The 22838-nt window shown below is 40.9% G+C and overlaps 1 protein-coding gene across 1 annotated transcript; it reads right to left on the reverse strand.

Moving 5' to 3' along the window:
• Positions 1-302: 302 nt before the first annotated feature.
• Positions 303-21514, reverse strand: loxl4 (lysyl oxidase-like 4). The gene is made up of 14 exons (XM_010782703.1): positions 21476-21514; positions 20012-20341; positions 18829-19127; positions 18537-18751; positions 11791-12004; positions 11520-11697; positions 7096-7250; positions 6844-7011; positions 6274-6436; positions 5937-6180; positions 4744-4859; positions 4281-4417; positions 1601-1712; positions 303-1507 (listed from the first exon to the last, which is right to left on the reverse strand). Exons 2-14 carry the CDS (start codon positions 20319-20321, stop codon positions 1437-1439), a joined length of 2382 nt encoding a protein of 793 aa, XP_010781005.1. The 5' UTR covers positions 20322-20341; positions 21476-21514; the 3' UTR covers positions 303-1436.
• Between the last annotated feature and the right edge of the window lie 1324 nt (positions 21515-22838).

Raw genomic sequence — 22838 nt, forward strand, 5'->3', positions numbered from 1 at the left:
ACAAACATGTTGTTCTCGGTGGGGAGCTGAGTATGCCAGATTGTGGTCTTTGTATGACTGCCTACAAAAAGGCAGCTCTGCTAGTAAAAAGTGTCTGTCTGCACAAGTCTTTCTCCAAACTTCAACCCTTTCTCTCTTTCTTTCTCAATCTGTCTTACAATCACTGTGTCCCTCAGTAAATCTTTCAGAACTCTGAATCTTTCATGTAGTTTGTGTAAAGATTCTCACTCTCTCTGTGATTACATAAGAAACTATTCCACCGTGTTTCTTTATAAAGCACATGCTATATCCCTAACCTTAACCGTAACCTTATGTCAAACCTAAACAGATGTAATTAAAAGGTTTTTTATATGCTCTCAAAACCCAGCCAGCCTGCCTGCCTGCCTGCCACAATACTGTGGTTTCGTCAGACCGGTTTCCCTCCCAGCGGTAAGGATGGGAGAGAAAAGACTCTACAGTTACAGTTGTTTAACTAAAATATAACATTTGTTTAATCTGCATCATGGGACAATATAACAACATGGTTAATTAAATAAGGAAAACAAATCTGTTTTGTTAATTATGCTTAAACTAAAAATGTCTTATCTGGCATGCTGTGTATGTGTGAAATCCGTGAATAAATAAAGTTTCGGTATAAATACATTGCATATGAAAACTAAAACAGAAACCTAATATTTCACTTTTTGAAATGTATAACACAATAAAGTCGTTTTGGTGGCAAAGCATGGGGGCAACACTAGAATACTGATGTTGAAACGATAAAGTGCTTTGTTCAATAAAAATCATTGGACAACCTCTTTGCTTCTAGATAAGAAGCAAACGTTGTAGCACTACTACACTTGTCTAAAACAATGATTTTGTTAAAGTCAAAGCAATTATAAAATACCTAATTAACTTTAAAAGAAAACTACCCAAGATGAATTTTAGGCCACTGTTGAAATGTAGTGAGGTTCTTGAAGGACATACAGTAATGTTAAGAGCACCAATATTGAAGTAATGTAAAGGCACAAGAGTTACAACATTCAATACATTTGTTCTACATTGGATATGAGTTTTAACAACTGCACTGCCTTCTAAATAGTTTTTAAATAGTTTTTCACACCAAACACCTTGAATAACTAGCTAAAGTCATCCACATTCACACAATTCTGTATAGTTTGAATCATTATCCAGTATTTTCTTACTTAACTAGAGTAAAATACATGTCGACCTGTTTGGCACCTTTTCCACACTTGTTGACAATGGTTGCTGCTGTGATATGATGCGCTTATGAATATTTTCTCCACATCTGCCAAGGAGGTGAACAGCCGCCATGTTGTGTGTACACTGTTATTGTGGGTCCTGAAGTCCCAAGGGCCTAGGGCCATCGACCTCTGCCCACCCTGAGTAGACTCTGGGCCCCACTGGAAGGCCTCTGCTCCGGGCCCCTGGGACGGCTACACAAAGTTGTTGGTGATTTGCTTCTGGTGCTCAAACAGGTCCTCAATCTCTGCGCTGTATGCATCGCCTTAAAAAGGGAAAAGGATATAACTTTCAGTGACCGAGGAGGGGTGGAATCAGGATGAAAAAACAAAAGAGGAAAAGGCTTTTCTGTGCTCACCTGCATGACATCCATACATGTACACTCTCTGGCCATCGTATTTGCACCGACATCTCATGACATTGTTCATAAAGTCAGACTCAGCCATGTCCATTGCAGGGTTCACTTCCACCTGCAAAACAATACCATCATACACAACCTCTGTTAAAAACGACACAATATCACATTATTTCTGACCTTATGACTTGCAGCTGCATACTTCATCATCACCACAAACATTTATTAGAAAACAGGGAGAATTTATGACTTTGTTGTTCTCACTTTTATCTAATACTGTAACCGGAGCTGGCCAGGCACATGGTCAAACAAATAATATGTCCCCTCTCGATACACACTGAGAAAGCCATTTGACATAAAGAGCAGTTGGATGTTAAATTGTAAGAGGGCCTGTTATTAAACAGCACTCTCGGCCGGTATTGTTTTTATAGTCAATCCCTTTTTCATCTATAAAAAGCTGGATGACTTTTCCATATAGTATTCCTATTTGGAGATATAAATACACTTTGCATACACTTCTTTCTCATTGACTTAACGTTGAATGAGTGTGCTTGGTAGCCTTCAGCTAAGCATATGCACTGAATGACATCTGGCATGAAACACTTGCTTTTACCGTGCGTAATGCTAATTACAGAATACACTGGTAGATGTTTAAGGGTAGCTCATCATAAAACACTTTATAACTTGAATGAAAACACGTAACAAAGAAACTTCTGCCCACAAAACACATAAGAAGCTGCATTAGAGGTTATGCAACTTTACAGCTGAAGTTCATGGAATGCGGTTGCTACTCGCACCAACACAGGTATGCAATAATGACTGAATTTGCCTGAAATTAAAGTGTGCTGCAATAGAGTAGTTATGCACAAGCATGTTTATATGTCTGAGTGCTGGCATACACTGTACTAACAGTGTGTCATTTGCAGAGCAGCTCCATAACTGCTGATACAACCATTCTCTTAATCTGGTCTGGTGATAATACTGTGAAGCCATTTACTCTAATAGCGGCTCTGTAAACTGCTACACCCACTTTAAGTACATGTTACAAACAGCTACAGGGAGAACCAACGCAAACTAAACTAAAAAAGGCAAACAACTTTTAAAAGTAAGTGAATGCACAAATGCTGTCTCTTAATTTTTCAGGGTAAATGACAGTGTAGGACCAGAGTGTACGAGGCTTTTGAAGAGGGCCCGTTCAGGGGCAGAATGTGTGGCTCAGTGAGAAAGTGGCAATAAAAATAAAAACAGAGCAGGAGGAATTCCTTGGTGGCAAATTAGCCGTTCCTAATGGAAGGGGGGACTAGCTGCTGTTTGACTAAAGGGAGGCAATAGTTAATTTGAGTAATTGGTGAGTTTCATTGGCAATGGGAGGTTCAAGGTTAGGCCTGCTGTATCTTTCTGTAGAGCCCAGGTTCAGAAAAGTCAGGCATTACCTGCACTTAACTGGACACATTTAAGAACGCAGTAGAGAGATTGACATGCAGTAAAATATATATTTATTTTTTCAATTCTGCAGTAATGGTGAAGAACTACTATAACTACCCGCTTGGCTTACTTTGCTCTTTTTTTCTCTCCTGTTCTTCAGTTACATTTGGCACATGTACTCTCAGTGCTTTTTCTCCTCAAATGACCTTGACCTTTTCGCTTTCAGTAGTTCTTCCAATTTTGTTCTTACATTTCTCTCAATTCCATTTCTGTCCTCTATCATTCATTCCTTCTTTACGCCTCCACATTGCGCTGCAGCATGTATGACTTTATAATTATACACTGCTCAACATGCTTAAAATACATCCAGTCAGCACATGCGTCTATACATATGCTTGTCACGTCTTTTGCGAGTACATTAAAAAAATCTGTCTTTAATAGAGAGTAGAGGAGTGTAATTACAAAGATTGAGAGTGACCTTTTAGACACACTTGGTGACAGCAGTAATTATCAGACAGTGAGTTGCACGGCAACCAATTTGCCACAGCTGGGAGGTAATTGGCAGCATGAGATCTGAGGACTGCTGCGTACATGGTGGGACCCGTGGTCTAAACTGGAAATGGAGGATAATGGTCCTTGATGTGTTTTATTTTTGTAGCCACAATGACTTGAGTGTTTAACCTGGGTCAGAATAATGAAAGACGGAGGAATGGTTGAGGGGAAGATTATGAAGTGAGTGTTCGAAGGGTTTTACTGGAATAGACAGAAACACAAACCATTAAATGAGGAAGTCCACATATGATCCTGTAATACCTTTTTTTGTATTAACGAAATTAGAAACTTTAAGATACATTGATTACCTTAAATGTAAACTTAACTTTGTCCCTTAATGACAAACGTAAGGGTAACGTTGCCAGGTCATGGTTTTACGGGGGTTTATGTGTTGGACTATTTCTTGGCTGGGTGTAGTCGGAGTCTTACAAAGTTGCCATGTAACCAATAGAGATTCCAGACTCGTTTCCGCACCTAAGCAGCCAAGAATGTGTTGTAGCTAAGCTAAGCTAACTGGCTTCTGGTAGTAGTTTCATATTTACCATACAGACATAAGTGGCACAGATTTTCCCAGGTAACTCTTGGCAAAAGAGCATGATGAGCATACTTCCAAAATGGTAGAACTATGATGGTGTTTGATGTATGTGATATGAGAAAATGTACCCAAACTGCAAGAGGGGATGTTAAATATAAAATGACTTCTGACCTGGAAGATGTAGTCTCCTGGCCGTACATCCGTCACATCAATCCACTGACAGTCGATATCATGGCGATATGTATCCCAACAGCCCACAGAGATACCCTGATCCCCCATGTTATAGCAGGAGAAGCGCTTCTGGACTCCTGAAACATTCACACACACACACACACCCACAACATTATTAATCACAACAACAAAGCTCATTTACTGCTTGGCATTCCCTGTTATCTTTAAGAGTCTTTAGCTTCTTGAGTTGCAGCAGTCTACATATGAACTCCGCTTTCTCATACGAGCTATTTCATCCATGATATAACAAGTAAATGGAGAGTGAACAAACAACAACAGCAGCGATCTAACACATTAACCACAAAGTAAAAATCTAAATAGCTGCAGCTGAAATATTGATATTAATTTCCTGTCACTAATGGGAAACAGTGTTTTAGTGGGAGTCATGAATAGTGAATATTACCCTCAGGGCAATACGTGTCCTCCAGACAGAAACTGGCCTTGTGTCCCTCTGCGATCCTCGTGCCATTCAGAGTAAGCAGGTCGTAATGCGTGAACACCTCGATACTGTGGTAGTGCCTGGGACGACAGAAGGGGAAACTCCAGGTGAGAGTGTGTATATGTGTGTGTGTGTCTGTTAGTGTATGAGTGTGTGCATTTACGCTAGGTGAACACTGGCTCCCTTTGGCTTGTATCCTAATGACCTCACTGCTCGAACATGAGCGTGGGTGTCACCGTAACACCTCTCACAGAAGCTTGTTTTAGTGCCGGCTTGGTTGAACTGTTTACTCGTTCTGAGTGAATGGAGGGCTTTGAAACACCCGTTCATAGCTCTGATGTGTTGTTGTTACAAACTGAAATGGACTTGACCGTGCGTGGGCTGCCCTGTCCTCTGTACTGTATTACATCCGACCTGTGTGACTGGATTGGTTCAGCAGTCATTTCCACAGACACGTGCTGCAGGGAGGCTAATCAATCCAGAGGGATGACACACTGTTTCAGGCCACCCATAACCTACTGGGACACATGTCACACAGCCAACACTGAGGGCTTCAAATGGCCCCTTCTTCTCTCATGACGACAGGCCTGAAGGTGCTTTCGTCACCTGACAAGAAACTAACTTACAGAGGTGAGGAAACTGAGAAGTAGAGTGGAATTTGTTACAAGTAGACCTGAGGACAATATTTAGTCTATGTAGAGCTAATGTACAAATTGCTGCTGTGGACCGTTGACAGACAAAGGCTCTTTTGTTGTAATGCCCCGTGTTGCACGCTACCCACAGCCCCCCTGTCAAACCATACGCACACTGGCATAGACATCACACTTCAGCATGTTTTTTTTCCTGGTAGCAATTGAGTGCAATTAAATTAAATATAACCCAAATTACTCAACAAGGAGGGAGCTATTTTCCTTAATGCACGTAAAAGCAATTTTCTATGAGGAACAGGTGTTTGTCCGAATATTTTTTTAAAACCTCTTAAAACCACAGCTCACCTGAATCCGAGACACTAAACCACAGTTTTCCCCAAAAAAACACTTAGAATTACCACAGGGGCAACCACAACATCCCACTTATAGTAAGTATTTAAACAGTTCTTTCCATTGCAACAACCTAAGCGATGTTACTCCTCCCTAAACTCCTGAAAGATGCTATACCTGTGACACTGGTGCCATGTCCAGCTCTCTCTTGTTGCTTTGGGTCTGAAATCGGACCGACCCATGTTCATGATGCGGGAGGAGAACCGCAACAGGCGGCGGTGGCCATAAGGCCAGTTCATCCTGGCAGCGGACGAGGACAGACAGTTCTCCTCATTGGCACAGGTCAGCAGGTGGAGGGGTCGGTCTTCCAGGTAGGCTGTCTCCTGGACCAGCTGGGCATCCAGAACAAGGTCAGGCGCCGCTGAAGAAGGTCAGATGGGAGAGGTTATGTTAGGATTCAAACTGATTTAGAATGATTGGAGAAGATGTGAGCTACAAAGAAGGCTGTACTTACTGTCTGAACAGCTGACCCCAGCGGCCTTCGTCCCACCTCCTCGAGGACAGTGGAGATTGTTGTTGCGCCGGCACTGTTGAATTGAATGCTCCGTGCCCACACAGTGAGTTCCACTGAGAATCAAATCACTGGCATTCGAGTGACCGGGCCGGTACCAGGTATCCTGTAAAAGGAAGGGGGCGGGGTCAAAGGACAAAGCAAACCTGTCAGGTTTTCTATCAATAAGTAGGATCATAGCACTGTCCATCACAGTAAATACAGGGGCTGTGACTATGGATTGGCCTCTCACCCATTCGTTGTTTTTTCATCAATAACCCAGACACCGCAGATGGGATTTTGACAAATCTTGGACGAATGATGCCTCTTAACACTAATCTGGCTTTTTTTTTAAAACATACTAATTGGTTTAGAAGTTACATTTTTTGTTCATTCAGGACAACATGCCCATTATTTTAGAGACTTCGACAAAAGTTTTTCAAGATTACGAATAAAGGGCAGCACTTCAGCCAGAGAACAAAATGACATGATTGTTAACACCTTATGGATGTAATTGGTCAGGAAGGTTGTTACCTGATGAGCACTGGCAGCGAAACCCAGGCCGAGCTGTCTGCATGTCACCATGGCTTCATTGATGCCCCAGTTCTCACTACAGACAGAGCCCCAACGCTTACGACCCCCAACATCCATTAACACCTCAACGCGGCCTTCTGATGGGACTCTGCCACCAACAACTCGCACCTGGAAATGAAAGGGATTCAGTTGTTAGTGTGCAATCAGTGAAAGCTCATACATTTTTGTCTGGTTTTAGAGTTGTTTTTATACCGTGTTCTCCATTCCGGTCTTAGGGATGTTACAGCGTACTGAGGCATCCTGGGTGTGTTTGAATGTCCACGGTTGAACTTCCTGGAAGTAGCAGTCTAGGATGGAGCGCTCACTCCCCATACACTGTACACTGTTCAAATGGATAGGTCCGGTACCTGAAGAGGGAGGAGGACATAAGGTAGATTTAAAGACTATGCTGACAAAAATAAGGCAGCAATATATGGGAGCCAGAGGAGCATAGACATAGCTGAAGGGCAGTATTTATCGTGCACTGTTTGGGGCCAGCAAACGCAGACACAGAGGCATTACCAGACTTTATCACGAAAAGGAGCTCACACACATTCAATGCTCTTGATTCTTTTCAAGTAATTATGCTTTGCTATTTTCCAACAAAACAACAACGATAAGTTCCTATCTGTCGTGACAAAATGCTTTTCTGGCCAAGCGTTGGCAACACCACAAACATCTGCTTTAGGGATCTGCCCCACCTCATTACCACTATTCTGTTGCTTTTGGCACAACAACAATAACATTGTGTGTAGTCCACCACCCTGGGTGAACAAACAAGAGCAACTCTGTGGGTACAAAATAAAAGACTATCACAGTATCTGTTTATGGTTTTAAACCAGATGATCTCTAAATAACATAGAAGATGTTGGGAATAAATCTTAAGATAAAGATTTTGTGAAAACAAACAGCTGCCGCCACAATGACTGCCGTGTGTGAAAACACAGAGCAAACACTGGCAACAGTGTTTTCTTAAAACAAAAGACACAAACGGCAAACTTTGAAATGAGGCAGCATTGAAATAAACACAACCAAAACCACTAAAACCGGGGGGAAAAGAGATAAACCAAGAAAGAAGGGCGTGAAGAAAGATAACTTGAATGGTATGGAGCAGATTGCAGGCTAACCCCCTCCATCTGTCTCTGTGTTGGTTTTAGTAGATTGTAGGCCTGCTTCCACACTGGTCGCACTGCGTGGGTTCAGACTTATGAAAGGAAGCATCAAAACCACTTCCGCCTCTATCTACAGTGTAAAGGCCACAAACTAGATCCAAAGACAAACATGGGGCCCGGACGAGGGATCCTCAAAATGAACAGTGACACGCTGTATTTAAACCTTAGTTTGGGAAATCCACAAAAACCAAAAATAAATTTCAAGAAACTGGCCGCACAAACTTTACATGCAGAAGTATACACAGGCAGTCAGGTTGTTTTACTTCCTTTTGTAATATAGTACTCTAAATGTACAGTATATGGACTTCCCAGGCAAAATTACACGGTAACGTTACAATGTTGGTCAAGAAAGAAAATAGAAACATTTTTCCTGTAATTTAACTTACTGATGGTGATAATACATGTAATGATGATGGGAGTTAGATGGTTAGCAGATGGAGTTTTAACAGAGCTTAGAATATTTTCTTCACTTTCATTCTGCCGGACATCAATTCAACAAATGCTCAAATCAAATTCAACATAAAACGGCAAGGATCGACAGAAGATACAGCTATGAGAGCAGAATTCAGGAATGATATAAATGTGGAGGCTTAAATGTAGTATTTAAAATAAACAGGTTGATCTTGATTACCATATAATAAGAATTGGCATTGGATAGATTAGAAAACATACTTGGAAACATGGAAACACAGTCAATTTGGTCAGATTCTTTTTCAGAATAGCTTAAATAGTTGGTTAGCGGTTACAAGGGAAACCCTGTTCTTCACCTCTCTGAAATTATATTCTGTTTTAGGCACGTTAATGTAGTGCGTGTAGTGTTTCTTTTCATGGAACATCTCTTTCTCTGCGTTTCTTTGCCAATTGCTAAAATAATGTTTCTAAATAGATCTGACTGACTATGCGTTTTTAGATGCTAAAAGCCAAGAACCATCAACATATGTTTAAGCTTGGTTGCAAATCATAAGGTATTATAATTATATAAATTATAATTATGTAAATTAAATTACAACTTTACTCATCTCAGAGGGGGATGTTCTGTGCGGTGTGAAATAGAAAGTGGTACAACCAGTCTGATTAGTGAGACCACATTGAAGCCAATCTCTGACTGGCCGACCTCTCTCTCAAGCCAAACAGCCAGTCGACCACAACCTTTATGATCATAATAAATTATCCAATACTCTCCTTTAGCGTCTTCGTTTTCAATTTCTCTCACGTGCTGAAATAAAGCATGTTTATTTGAATGTATTTAGAGTTATGTGAAGTATAAACGTTTGACACAAAATGTTTATGCTCTATCAGAAAGGATGGTTTAAAGAGAAATTAACTGTATGCAAAACTTTTACAAAACCACATTTGATATCACTCTTTCAGAGAGTCTCTCTCAGAAAGGGTTTGTTCTATCAAAGAGTCTATATTAGGCCTCAACGACATATACCCCTGTGTTTATGTAGCCTTCAAGCACATGGAAAATTAGTAAAATGTCTAACAGGCTGCATGTTATAGAAAGGAAGCTATGAGAGCACTTTGAAATCCAATCGTTGTGCATGGCAGTGTATATGTAGGACAGACAGACAGATGGAAAGGGAGAGTACTTTGCTGTACGTGTGTGAATGCACGTGTGTGTGGGCTTCAGAGAGGAGAGTATGTACCTGAAAGTGTGTTTATGGGGTCTATTTTAATTTTGCAAGCACAACAACCAACGGTTACTCTTAGTGCAAAGACTGTGTTGCCTTCTCAAAGCACTCCTTCTATTTTGGTTCATGTATGTGCAGCGGTGGAGGGCTGTGTGATGGCGAATGATCACAGGGTCCGTCATGTCCCAGGTATCATCGCTCCAACAGCTGAACCTATAACAGTGTGTAGAGGTGTGCTTGGTTATTTTGTAGAGGCCTGGTGTCATTTGAATGTAATTTAATCAAGGTAAACACAGTGCACTCTGTGTAATGGTACTCTGCTCTGGCACAGCACTTCTCAATTTGGACTTATTAGCATAGTTGTCCTAATGCCTTCAGATAAATGCAAGAATTGTATTAAGTTTAGAAGCTTTTTCATACAGTTTAGATTAATGGGAGGGGGGGGATTTACTGGCGTTCTACCTTTTACCCACGCAAAACCTTATTTTTGACTGCAGATTTGAATGCATCTACTGGTCGGAGAGTGTTTGAAACTACTATTGTATTCTATTTTTTGTGCATTTGCACTTACATTTTGTTTGATGTTGAAAAAATCTGGCAGCTGAGTGATGTTATATGTGTAAAATATTCCAACAATGTCCCAAGAATTTCTTAGTTAGGACCTTGCACTGGGCCTTACAATACCACACAAAGGACATAGCCAATTTCAAGTTGAAGAAAATATGAGAGAGAGAGTAAACTTGGCTTTTTAAAACCAGAACCACATCTTAATGTATGAATCTGAGACTAATTGTATTAAACACAGCCATGCAAAATACCCATGCTAGTACCTGCATATACACACATATAGCTAAATGGTTGGATCAGTGAAACATTTTTATAACTCTGCCTAAGATTTCTGGAACCAAGATGAACCTGAATTCTGGCCCAACAACTGAAAGTGTTGATTGAATCCAGACGACAAGGGGTGTGAAGCCTTTTAAAAGTATCTTCAAAGGAGCCAACGTAACCAGATTTAAGTTCTGTCAGGCTCATCAAAAAGAAAAGTACCGTAGTTTAAATGACATCATCTACAGAAAACCCAATTGAAGAGGTTTGAAGGTAACAGGGAGTTCTTCAAAAATACTCTACTGTATGTATGATTAACTGAACAGCTAAACCAGCAGACTGTCGTCCCACATTTCATCTTGATCAGCTTGATTAGAGACTACACCCCAGACTGAGGCATGGAGAAACCGTTCTCACATCTCGTAAGGGTGGGGACACCACTGGCGCAGCTGGATAGAGACTGAATCCGTGCATCACCAAAGCCGTAAAATTGAAAATGAAGGGAAAAGACCACAGCACCTCAGTGAGTAAATGAAAAGATTGCTTGAAGCTAGCAAGATTATGTCTGTGGCTAACGTTACCAAATGCCAACGTAAACATCCATGGCTTATAGTATTACATTTTCTGTGTGAAAGTATGTGTGTGTGAGTGGTGTTTGGGCAGCTGTTAGCCCTGGCACAGGACTTGTTTAATCACAGCTGGAGATACTGCAATCAACACGTTTTGCAGCTTCAAGAGGTAACATACAGACTCAGACAGACGGGCAAACACTCATGCCCATGCATTATCTTATCAGTCAGCGCAGACGGGTGCGGCGTCTAAGATAAGCAAAAGACTGGAAAAGTCTCCCTGTCTTCTCTGGAATACCATGACGCGTGATAAACACATTCAAACATTCAAATTGCACACTCAAAACAACTAGATTGAATCTGGGCTTCTCTAGATTTCCAGTCTCAGTTAAGTGGAAGCCTTTTTTCTGATCAGGAGCAGTTCTCTTGCTTACCTTGACCCATAAAGGCTCCATTCAGGGCATCCTTGGCAGTACCAAAGCCGAGTTCTCTGCATACCACACTGGCTGCAGGTCTGTCCCACATGTGGTCCACGATGGTCCCCCATTTTCCATCTCTTAGTACCTCCACACGACCCTCACCCAGTCTGGGGCCAGCCTTCAGACGCACCGGCTGTACAGGGCAGAAAACCGAAGAGTTTAACTTGTAACTCAGCTTAGTGCAGTTCATTAAAACACTGTGTATTCATCCCTGTATCAATCTTACCACAACTGGATAGGGGGCCTGGGGTCTTCCAGAGGAAATGCGAGCAAACTGAGGTCCTGCCACACACTTGACAACTGCATGTCTCCCGTTCTTACAAGGAGTGGGACTCCGGGCGATTGACAGCTGAGCGAGGCACTCTGACAGGGAGTTCTCAAACCCCTGACAGTGAACTTTCTCTATCCAGAATCCCTTCTTCTTTGACATGATGCTCAATCTAGAAAGAAGAAAACAGTTCTTGTAATATATTCTTAAAGCCACTGATAACGTGGTATACATCTTTAGTATTTCTCAAATACATTAAGTATGCACTAAAATAGCAATGATGAAAGTGACAGATACAAAATATTCTTAAATATTGTTTATGAAGGGTTTGACAATTAAAATATACTGAAAACTAATTTGGTTATTAGGACTGTGTGGTTTTGTTTATCAGATTTGATTGAAACTCTTAAACAGGTTTTCAAGCCTTTAAAGAAGTTCAACTTCTGACGTCTGCGAGTATATTTCAATGAGTGAGATCAAAGATAGCTATCAATCATGACAAATTGTTGTAATTGTATTACCTTGTAGAAGGATCTGAAACCTTGGTATCCCATATTTTCCTATAAAAAATACAAAGAACAATGTTAGTTTTATCAGGTCTGTATATTCCCTGAGGTTAGTAACATACACACACAGACACACCACCCTGTGAGGTGACCTGGGTCACCAATTTCTCATGTGGCGGGGTAGTGACTGAACAATATACTGTAGCATCTGTTGTTTGTTTTATATGTAACCTGGCCACACAGGAGGGATTTCTGCCACAGTTAGTAGCGGCACAAACAGTTACCGACTTACTAGAAAAGTATTCTTACTGAGGTACATGGTTTTGACCAAAGTAGTTACAGCTCAGACTTGATCAAAAGATGAATCATACAGTTCTATGTATATCTTCCATGTATAAAACCGGAATGAGCTCTGCTTGCGGCTTTGTGGTGATTGTAAAGTTATACATACATTAATGCAGATTACTGATATAGTTTAAGGAAGAAATGCAATGTTCTTGTTCTCCTCCAGTAACTTTGATTCCTGTCTATCTGTTTTGCTTTATAGGTTTAGTAAGATATGTTTCCATCTGGAATGTGGTTTACTGTTTTTATGTTTAAAGTTAGGCAACAGTCTTTTCTTGTCATCAACATACGGTTAAGTGTTCAACAGGAATGTGTTGCTGGGTGTGTTTTATCTTAATTACCCACCTTTACGTTACATTAAATGCACTTTCCTTTTAAACCAACATAGACACTTTGAATACAAGTCTTTAGCATTCCGTGTTGCAATAAAACAGAGATGTGTACATAACTACAGGAGTTACTGTAGGAACTATAAAAGGATTTTTTTTTTTCAAACACAAGATATTTTTAACTTAGTTGTTAACCTCCAAAGCCACACGCAGTCCAAACAATCATGACATTGAACATCAGTAATGTACAACATTTCTGGGAAAACAGGGTTTGACCAAGCACGATATACAAACAAAAACTCTGGCAGTGCGCTGCATGTCAGAGAAATGACAGAACCAAGTAGAGACTCATGAACCAAGTATGCTGGCTGACTCGGGAGAGCGGTGGAGAGGAAAGCCTTCTGTTCTGCTGGCAGACACGCAGAGCAGACATGCCACACAGACCATGCCAGGACATCCTCTAACCACTGCAAAGTGCATGCACCATCACATCAATTACTTTAAAATACTCATACACACGCTACAGCCTGCTGATATTAGAAAGAGACTATATCGTCCATTCTGGTGGTGCGATTGGCAAACAAAATAATGTTCATTATACATTAGGTAATTAAGAGACTAACATTGTTATATACATTGTTTATTTTATAAGATAATCTGACCATCTAAAAGATTTAGGGTCGAGTGTCTCGTTATCAGTTTACAACCCACTTTGCTAAAATGTTAACACTTACAACTACAGTAGCATTAATCAGAGTGAGCTGGTGAGGCGTAGCTTCATTAAAACACCACATATTTTTTAAGTGTAATCTCTTTAGAGCTGTATATTAGCATGGCATCACAGGTGTGGGAGGCTAAATTAGTTTCTACTTTGTGGCTACTGACACAGCACTTCATTAAAAATACTCCAATGCTGGTTTTAATGGCATTAACTTATATAGAAACAAACATGACCAAGGATATTTGTATAAACGGACAGGTAGATAAATATTTGAATTTCTGACAAGAACTCCGGAGATTCCCAAAAATGTTAAGCAAAAAACCTCAAAAACAAACTGAGGATGCTCGAATAAAGAGAAGCATTGTCTTTGAAACGATGTTATGTTGAAGGTTGTGTGAAGTCATGGAATGCTGACAACCTGTTTCTTCAGGCTGTAAGTAGTCAATGGGGCAGAAGAGACCAAAAATGTTAGCATTCTAAAAAATATGCAAACTTCAATTTTAGCAATCATTTATCAAAATGAGGTGTTTTGCAAATTACAGATGCCATTTTAAAACAACACTCATTAAATGGTCGTTTCTCAGGCCCATTTAGAGCACAGAGTGCAGCTCTGAGTTAAGCTTACATTATGAAGTGAACATCTGTAAATGAAATCTCAACTGCTTGAAAAGCATTGCTACCTTTCCAATATATATCAAACATTTGACTTGATGAGGCAGAAACTCCACTATTTGTAAAACACATTCAGTGCTCTGAATAAAGCCGCTTGTGCGTACAGGAGACCTGCTCTAATTGGCGACTGACACATTGTATAGAATTTAACACTTGTTCTTTACAGTCTCTTGAATTACACTTGTAAAATATCTTAAATGTGTCTATCATGTGGCTCTGCAGTAACATCGGGTATAGAGAGTTAGGACCATGAACACACACAGACATACTCCCTTGAGGCAACATGTCTGTGACATGTTTGTGACCTCACCACAGACCAATCAGCTAACCACTTTCCCTCTTAAGAAACCAACAGGACTACTACACAGGATTTAAACGATGTCTTCAGGTCTTTCATTTCACTGAATTAAGAACTGTTTGTAAATGCTGAATTTCATCCAATAAAATAAATATGTTTTAAATTGTGAAATAATAGTTAGCATGAGCAGTATGACAGCATTTCTCTACATGGTGTGTGCTGATGAAATGAACAGGTGGACTCAGTTTTAAGGTTTTTTCTACCTACATATCATTCATCACCTTAAAGCCACTAAGCAGTGTTAAAAACACCATTTTAATAATTTAGGGGAACTGTTGAGCTGTTTTTCATGCTGCATAAATAGTATCTTAATGCAGCATAAAAACTAGAAAAACTCTTAGGTGGTCCGGACATTTCTATCAGAGTAAAATCCTTAATTAATGTATAATCCTTTGGTTTAATAATTTCTTTATATCTTACTATTTATTGAAGTGAAATTTGAAGCGTTGACCATTTGATTCCCTATACTTTAAGTACTAAAATATATTACCATTAAACCTTGGGTTCATAATGCATATTCAGCTCATAATAAGCATCTGACAGTGGACCTAACAATCACCAACATCTAAATTAAAAGGCCAAGATCAAACATATTTTATATTGTTTAGAGATCACAGTTGTTAAAATCAAATATTAGATTTTATTATGAAATTAAGTTTGAAAAGGTTCTTGCATTTCAAATCATAATTCCATATTTACATGCAGCCAGAAGCAGCTGTGAAAAATCACAATCCTTCAACTCAGTTTTGAAAGCCAGCTTCCAGTCTGTTCACAAAATAACAACTGGCATGCACGCATTCATAAATTAAAAGATGGTTAAATAAATGAGAGAGAAGGTCACTGAGGAAGATCACACAGACATCAGACAGGAAAGCCAGACTCGGTCCCTCAAAATGTCACAGAAAAGCCTGAAAATGATACCCTCATCAAGAACATTTCAGCTGAAACATAATTAAAAATAAAATGCAGGTTTAGTCCCCAAATCACTATGGTGACAGAGGAAGACAGACAGCCGCTGACACAGCGGGCCGTGCTGCAAACTGCAGCTGTAATTGAACATATTTCACACGAGCAAGCGAAAATCTGGCTCGTCTGACTGCTGCTCCTGTGCTTTTTCTCAATCTCCTCTTTCTCTTGTTACTCTCTTCCTCCTCAATCGCCAACTATGTCTTACTCTCTCTCACACACAGCTATAATTGGGGGTGTTTTTTTTTCACCCTCAGCAGAAACCCCGGAGAGCCTTGGTCCTGACCAACCTGTAATTACAGCATCTTCAGAGTCTCATCCAAGAGACACAGCGAGCCGAGAGACATGGCATGGCCCGGGTTTCTAAGAATGGCCTGAGAGACTTGGAGCAAGGTGGAGAAACTGGGGGGGTGTGTCACTGGCTACATTTGGTCAAACCATGCAATACAATCCTAAACTTTCCTGCTGCTATTTAAGTCGAAGATGTTACATGGAAACTGAACATGAAAGAGCCTAACACCCAATTGTTTCCCCATGACTCCTCTTACATTTTGTACAGTAATTATGGTTACAGTGGCAATTTAGTCAGAGGGCAATCCTTACAATTACCCAAAGTAAATGCTGAGACGGCATTACCTGTATATCAACAATTTTGTTCTGGTTATAACTGTTTCTTGTAAGTAAACATCCAAATACAATAACAACGATAAGGTTTCACCCTGAAAACCAAATATTGCAAAAGTGTTTAACTGTTGCAAAAATAACACATTACTGGCAGCTAAGACATTGAGGCATATGTACACTTTGTGGTCAAAAACACATTTTGGGAGAGAACAAACAAAGTACAGGTACAGATTTAGAAACAAACACATCACTGAGGCTACAGAAAAACACCAGGTCATACCCAGGACAGGTCGACCAACCTGTATCAAGTCCCAACCGCTTTCATGCCAGAGCCTTAGAATTTACACGCACAATAAAAAAAAATCAACATAATGGCGTCCACCAAAACCTTACACTGTGCATTTAGAAGCAGATATGTTGGATAAGCAGTATAGTACATTTTGTTGTGGCTTAGGTCAGAGCCTTAAATAGCTCATGGAGTGCTATTGTTTAAGTTTCTTTCTCTTGACCTCAGAGGGAGACTTAAAAACAACACCCTGGAACCGCCACTGAGCAGATTCCCTGCAGGCTTCAGTCCAAGCCCTTCAAGCTACAGCAGCTTCGTCCTCCTCTGTCATATCTCTTTTCTTGGTGAGCAGCCAAATCTCTTATGTGGCAGCGATACAAATATAACCATCTAATTCCTCACTCAACTCCTACTTGTTCTTCTCATCTCCCATGCTTTGCATTAAGTGGCAAATCTTTACTGCGATGGGAAATCGAACTGAGGCATAAAAAGCATCACACCTGCAATGCGGGGAAACTCTAATAAATGATCATGTACAGAGACACGGCCAGGCTGTTTGACGACAGCTCATTCTGAGGACCTTTTATTACTGGAGATATGATGCCTGATGATGCCTTTTTCCAACAATAGAATCCAGTTAAAGCATCACTGTGTTCCCAATAAAAGAGTTAGGAGGACATAGCTTAATTCAAGGGCAATGCAGAACAACTTTCAGTGAGTGTGTGTGCTCCAATATAATAGGTATGTTGGGAAAGTCAACAAACGTTAAAATAGTCTATATAACAATTGAGTTACCGCATCAACAGTTACAGCTTTAGTAGGAAGAGGAATCTTGCACATACATTACAGAGCAGATGTTGTGGTCGGTCCAATGTTGATTCAGAATAGGCTTGGCCAAGAGAGGAAATGAATAGCTAAACTATGAATCACCTAGCCGGTAGCTCTCCAGGAACTATATCCAACCGGGTCCCCCTTCCACTGACAACGGCAATTAGTCAGTGACTATTTATTCTTAAAAAAGTAATGTCGTAATACTCTGTGTGGTCCTCCTGTGCTTAAAGAAAACTTGTAGCTGGAACCAGTAGTTGGTTATCTTAGCTTAGCATAAAGACTGCAAACGAGGAGCTAGCCTGGCTCCATCCAAAGGTTTAAAAAAGATTGGACAAAACCACCTGTAAATGTTGTGCTTTTTTAACAGTTTAAAACCCCTGCCCTAGCACACATAGATACACACACACAAACTGGCATCCTGTCACACTTGCTGTTAAAGTGGGATGTAAAAGTGAAGAGATGCATGGCTGACTCAAGCCTGCAGAGGCTGCCCTGTCAATAAGACAAGTCGCCTCACAAAGACCCTCATCCTGCTCTCCAATAGCCACCTCTGTCCCACACATGGTATTGATGGGACAGTTAAAGCACAATCAGCAGTGATATTACACCTCAGCATGGGAATCTAAAAGTTAGAGTGGGGCTGTTTGTCTGAGAGCTGCAAGCTGAAGATAGCATCAGGGAGAGAGTGAGAGAGGTGAGCATAGGTGCTTTGCCTAGAGAGAGGTGCAGAGAAAGGGCAGAAAAGAGGGGACAGAGATTCCTTCATCATCATCTAGGCTGAGGAAGGGAGGGGGGAGTAATGGGGGACACACGGCAGAAGTGGCTGGGGGAGTAAGATAAGCCCAACAAAAGGCCTTTACTCAAAGTGGCTTTAAACAGGATGTCAGTGTTGCTTTTTTATTCTTCAGTATGAGTTTTTATTCACTTAACAATGAGAGGAATGACAAACCATGTTGTCCTTCCGAACTACAGTCAACAGCCCACTGTAATGTAATATAATAACTTGAGTTCGCAAATGTGAAATGTGTTGCTCTCGGTGCCACTAGCAGGAAAGATTAACACTCACTTGTATGTTTTGACGTTGTGCTGAGTAGCCTCTGGAAAGCCAAGCATCCCACACACAACTCGGCTGCTGTTGAGAGTCCAACCCAGGTCGCAAACCTGCCTCCATCTCCCAGCATGCTTCACTTCCACCGCACCTTCTGTGATAAGGCTCTTTCTCTTTGTAGCCATGAGAATGGGACGAAGACGGACCTCCTCGATTCGCACCTTACTAGGAACCTTGGGGAAGATGAAAATGTAATGTTACATACCTTTCTAAGATTAGCATAGACATTTCCAGAAGTAAACTCCTTTACCGGGGGGTGTCTTTGGAACCGGGGAATCTCTTGTTGTTGATGTCCGTTTCCATAATAGCCATATCCTGGATGCCTGCGGGTGACCACATTTCCCTGCCACTGAGCTGCATGGCCGCCGTTGGGCCTGCTGAAGGTGGTGTGGCCTCTACTGGCTGTCTGATCCGGCCTGCGCTCAGTGTTGCACACCACCCCCAAGTCTTCCGTGTGTTTACAGTCATTCACGCCCCAGCCGTTGTGTTTGCAGTCCTTTATGGACTTCTCTGAGCCGTCACAGCGTACATTATCCATCCATATTGGGCCTTGTGAAAATAAAAACACTTCATTACGTCATTCATAGTGACTTTCATTGATTGTTCAATAGACAAACTGTGCATTGCATCTACACAAGGGACCCAAATCAGTTCCTAAACACCTAACACTTGACTTTTACTGGCGCTGTGATTTAGGGTTGCACCTTAGCGGCGTGTTTAGCGGTGGATACACAGTATTTTACAAGGCAGGTTGCTGTAGATCCTGCCCCTTGAATCTACTCAACCTTCTCTTTAATTTGGATTTAAAAGCTGCAGTAAAGAATGTCCATAAACCACAGCAAGTGTTGCACAACTCTGGCAAGTGAATGCTATTATTATTCTAAAACAAATGCCCTATCTTGGCCCATATATTTGCTCTGCCAGCCTGCCAGGCGACCTGTAGACTCCAATCCCACAACAAGTTATCTTCGTCACTTTATGATGTTAGTTATTTTGGATGCCTTAATTGGTGGTCCTTTCATGTAGCCATGCATTTAGAGTTGTGTGGAGGAAGCACACAAGAGACAGGTTTTCAATGAACTGTTCCAATATGGCCGCCTGCTGAGTCTCAATCTAATAAATGACAATGATTATCTAATTGGCCTTTTTAAGAGCAGACATTTTTGACTCATTATTGCATGAATAGCACAGGTGTAAATAATACAACTAAGTTTAGCTTTTTTCGATTCAGTCAGTGAGTTATGCAGTCCTTTTAATATAATTATTACACCTGTGTTTTCACTGCTACCATGTCAAAGGCGGCCTATCATAGTTTGTCACTCACAAGTCAAGTCTGGCCAATGACAAAAAACTGACAATGTACTTTTTTCAGGAAAATGTCTCACTTCCAAAATTGCTAAATGGTTGTAATTTGTTACAGGAAGTGCTCTCACCGGCTCCTTCTCCATACTGTGCGCTGTGTGCCCACGTCACACCGCTCTGGAAACCCAGCTCTTTGCACACCACGTTGGCCAACTTGAGGTCCACTTCATCATCGCAGACAGTCCCCCAGGTGTTGTTGTGCAGCACCTCCACGCGCCCTTCGTGGGGTTCTCGCGCAAAGTTGCCTGCCAAACGCACCTTGGCGGCGGATGCGCGAGGAGCCCTGCGCTGATTGGACGAGCTCCGCCGAGGTTCAGCGCGAGCGGGAGAAGAGAGGGACAGCAGCAGGAGGAAGAAGCTCAAGCAGAGGGTGCGGGTCATCGTGACGGAGAGGAGGGGGTCTGCAGGTACAAAACGTTACACTACATGATTCAATGTGCTCTTCTTTTTACGCTTAATCAGACGATGTTTCAGGTTATATTCATTTGGCTTCTGTTAAATTTACCAGTGGAGTAATATACCTGGCTAGTCAATTAGGCAGTCAATTTAAAGCTATAGGCTAATTTCCCCATAATGACAAACATCTGTCATCACTTTTAGATGACATATTACATCTTGAAACTCAAACCACAGTGTATAAAGAGTAATTCCCTAACACAAGTCAAACAGTCAGCCTGTAGAAACCCCTCAGAGGCCTGGTTATTAAATGGACCAACGGTGACATCCTCTGGACAAAATAATTCAGGTAAACTAGGCCTACTATAAAGTATTCTGATACAGCCAATAAATAAAACGGGATCTCAGTCAAAGAGATAAAGCCAGACTTGTGTTGTAGTTTGTAGTAATCATCAATTTTGCCAAAACACATAAAATGACTAGGCCTACTTTTCAATCATGTCAAACATTGGCATATAATTAAAGACCAACTAACGCATTTTTGTATTGCAATTTACGTGAATAAACATCCCTGAAGGCGTACTAACAGACTGAAAGAAACACGAGACAGGTTTTAACTGGAGGCTAACAAGTGTCACAGCCAAACAAGAACGCAGCGGTGGAGACAGACACACTGAAACATTAAATCACTGCATGCCACAGAACAACACTGAGCACGAAATACACCAAATCTGCTTAAATAAATAAATATAAAGGAACGAACCATCAACAAGCAAACAGACTTTGCAGGCATGGAAACAGTAAATCATAGGGAAAACAGCAGCTTAATCCTAACACTGCACTGTTTGTCTCTGTTTATGCTTATTTCATAGGAACCACCTAGAAACAACACATTCTTCTTAATGTTTGAACATTGGCAGTTATATATATTTTATCTAACTTATTTTTTAAATAAATTAGAAAAGCTCACATTTAAGAACAGAAAAATCATCTCTACACTGCTACACCTGTTACACTTGCACACAGATAGGCTATGAATAAAAAAATAAAATAATAAACTGATAAATCAAAATAAAGTAAATAATATTCCATACCAAGATAAAATGTAAAAAGAGAAGGTAAGGTGAAAGTTCACTCACCTGGCAGGCAGCAAATGTTTGCAGTGGTGGACGTCACTGGCTAGGGGAGAGTGACTGAGTGAAGGAGTGAGTCTGCTCTCCTTAGTCTATCCTCCCTTCTGCCCTCCTTCTCTCTATATGCCTCCCTCCCTCCCTCCCTTCTCTTGCTCTTTTTCCTTCTGGGATCTCATATAGAAGTGTTAATGTAAAGGCTAAAATGTAAAGCTGGTAATTACATCGCAACCTTGACTGCATAATGCTCCAACACTTTCTAGGAAATGTAAAAATATCTGAGTAGTGAATTCCCTACACCAACATTTTAACTTATTCTGTAGTTGTTCTGCATTTGTGTAGTTGTAGGTGGAAACTTTTAAGTCTTTTGTCACATTTTAATGAATCTGGCAGGGAGTGTCTCGAAAGTCATCCGTTTCTGGATAGATGTATACATTATGAAACTTATTTTCATAATCAAATCAAATGTTTTGTCTCTGATTGGGCCTCTTTACATCTCTCTTCTCTGATAGGTTGAAGATGCTTTACACAACTGCACACGCACAGTGTTATAAAACCTTAGGGTGAACATGTGTATTATGTAACTAACAGGAAGGACTCTGGTTCAAGAATAGTTTCAAACATCAAACTCCAAGTGTCTTAAAGAAGCTCCCTATACCGCAGGGTAGATATTTCCTTGTTGAGAATGCCGCAAACCACCAACTCTAAAAAAGGCTCAGCCTCATCGTAGCTATGGCGCTCGTGACTGATGAGAATACGCCATTCCACCCCTGCCCAGGAGTGTGTTACTATAGTCTAACATATCATCATGGCATATAAAAGCATAAAGGTTTGAGCCATCAGGTCCGGAGAAAAAATGAGCGAAAAGTCCTTTTTATAGCTTTCTAGCCGGGTTCACTTCAGTGCTCCGTGCTGATCCGATTTAGATTTCCTGCATTTGTCTACTGAGGCCTTTCTACATGTTTGAAACTTGTTTATTTGTTTTTTGATCATTTTTGGATGATGTTGGACACATTTAGCTCCCTGGAAATGTTTAGCTTCAGGGTGTTGTGTTGATAAACTGTTTTCCTGTTTTCAAGTAAACCTCAGTGGGCACCTTTTTAGGCAGCATGGTGTATTCTTAGGCATCAAGAGGTAGGAAACGAAACATCAACCCAACCGTAAAAAAATTGTATGCAGAGCCCCAATGGGGTGAAAATAAAAAAAATCATATGTTACATATATGTGTATTTGTGTGCACACGTGTAAACTTTGAAGCTGTAATTGAGATGTTTGTGTGCAGAGTGATGGTGCGACTGGGTGGCAGGATGGTGGTCCCACCCTGACTGGTAAACCCGAACAGGAAGAGCAGACCCCCTATTAGCGGGGCCAA

This window comes from Notothenia coriiceps, unplaced genomic scaffold, assembly GCF_000735185.1.
Source record: "Notothenia coriiceps isolate Sejong01 unplaced genomic scaffold, NC01 NC01_scaffold00024667, whole genome shotgun sequence".
Taxonomy (NCBI): domain Eukaryota; kingdom Metazoa; phylum Chordata; class Actinopteri; order Perciformes; family Nototheniidae; genus Notothenia; species Notothenia coriiceps.

Bases quoted from the DNA above. Each gene is read 5' to 3' on its own strand.
- loxl4 (XM_010782703.1), bottom strand. From the start codon at position 20,321: ATGACCCGCACCCTCTGCTTGAGCTTCTTCCTCCTGCTGCTGTCCCTC. The intron at 7,012-7,095 runs GTATAAAAACAA...TTTCATTTCCAG, and splicing joins AGACCGGAATGGAGAACACG to GTGCGAGTTGTTGGTGGCAG. The intron at 4,860-5,936 runs GTATAGCATCTT...CTGTCGTCCCAG, and splicing joins ACATGGCACCAGTGTCACAG to GCACTACCACAGTATCGAGG.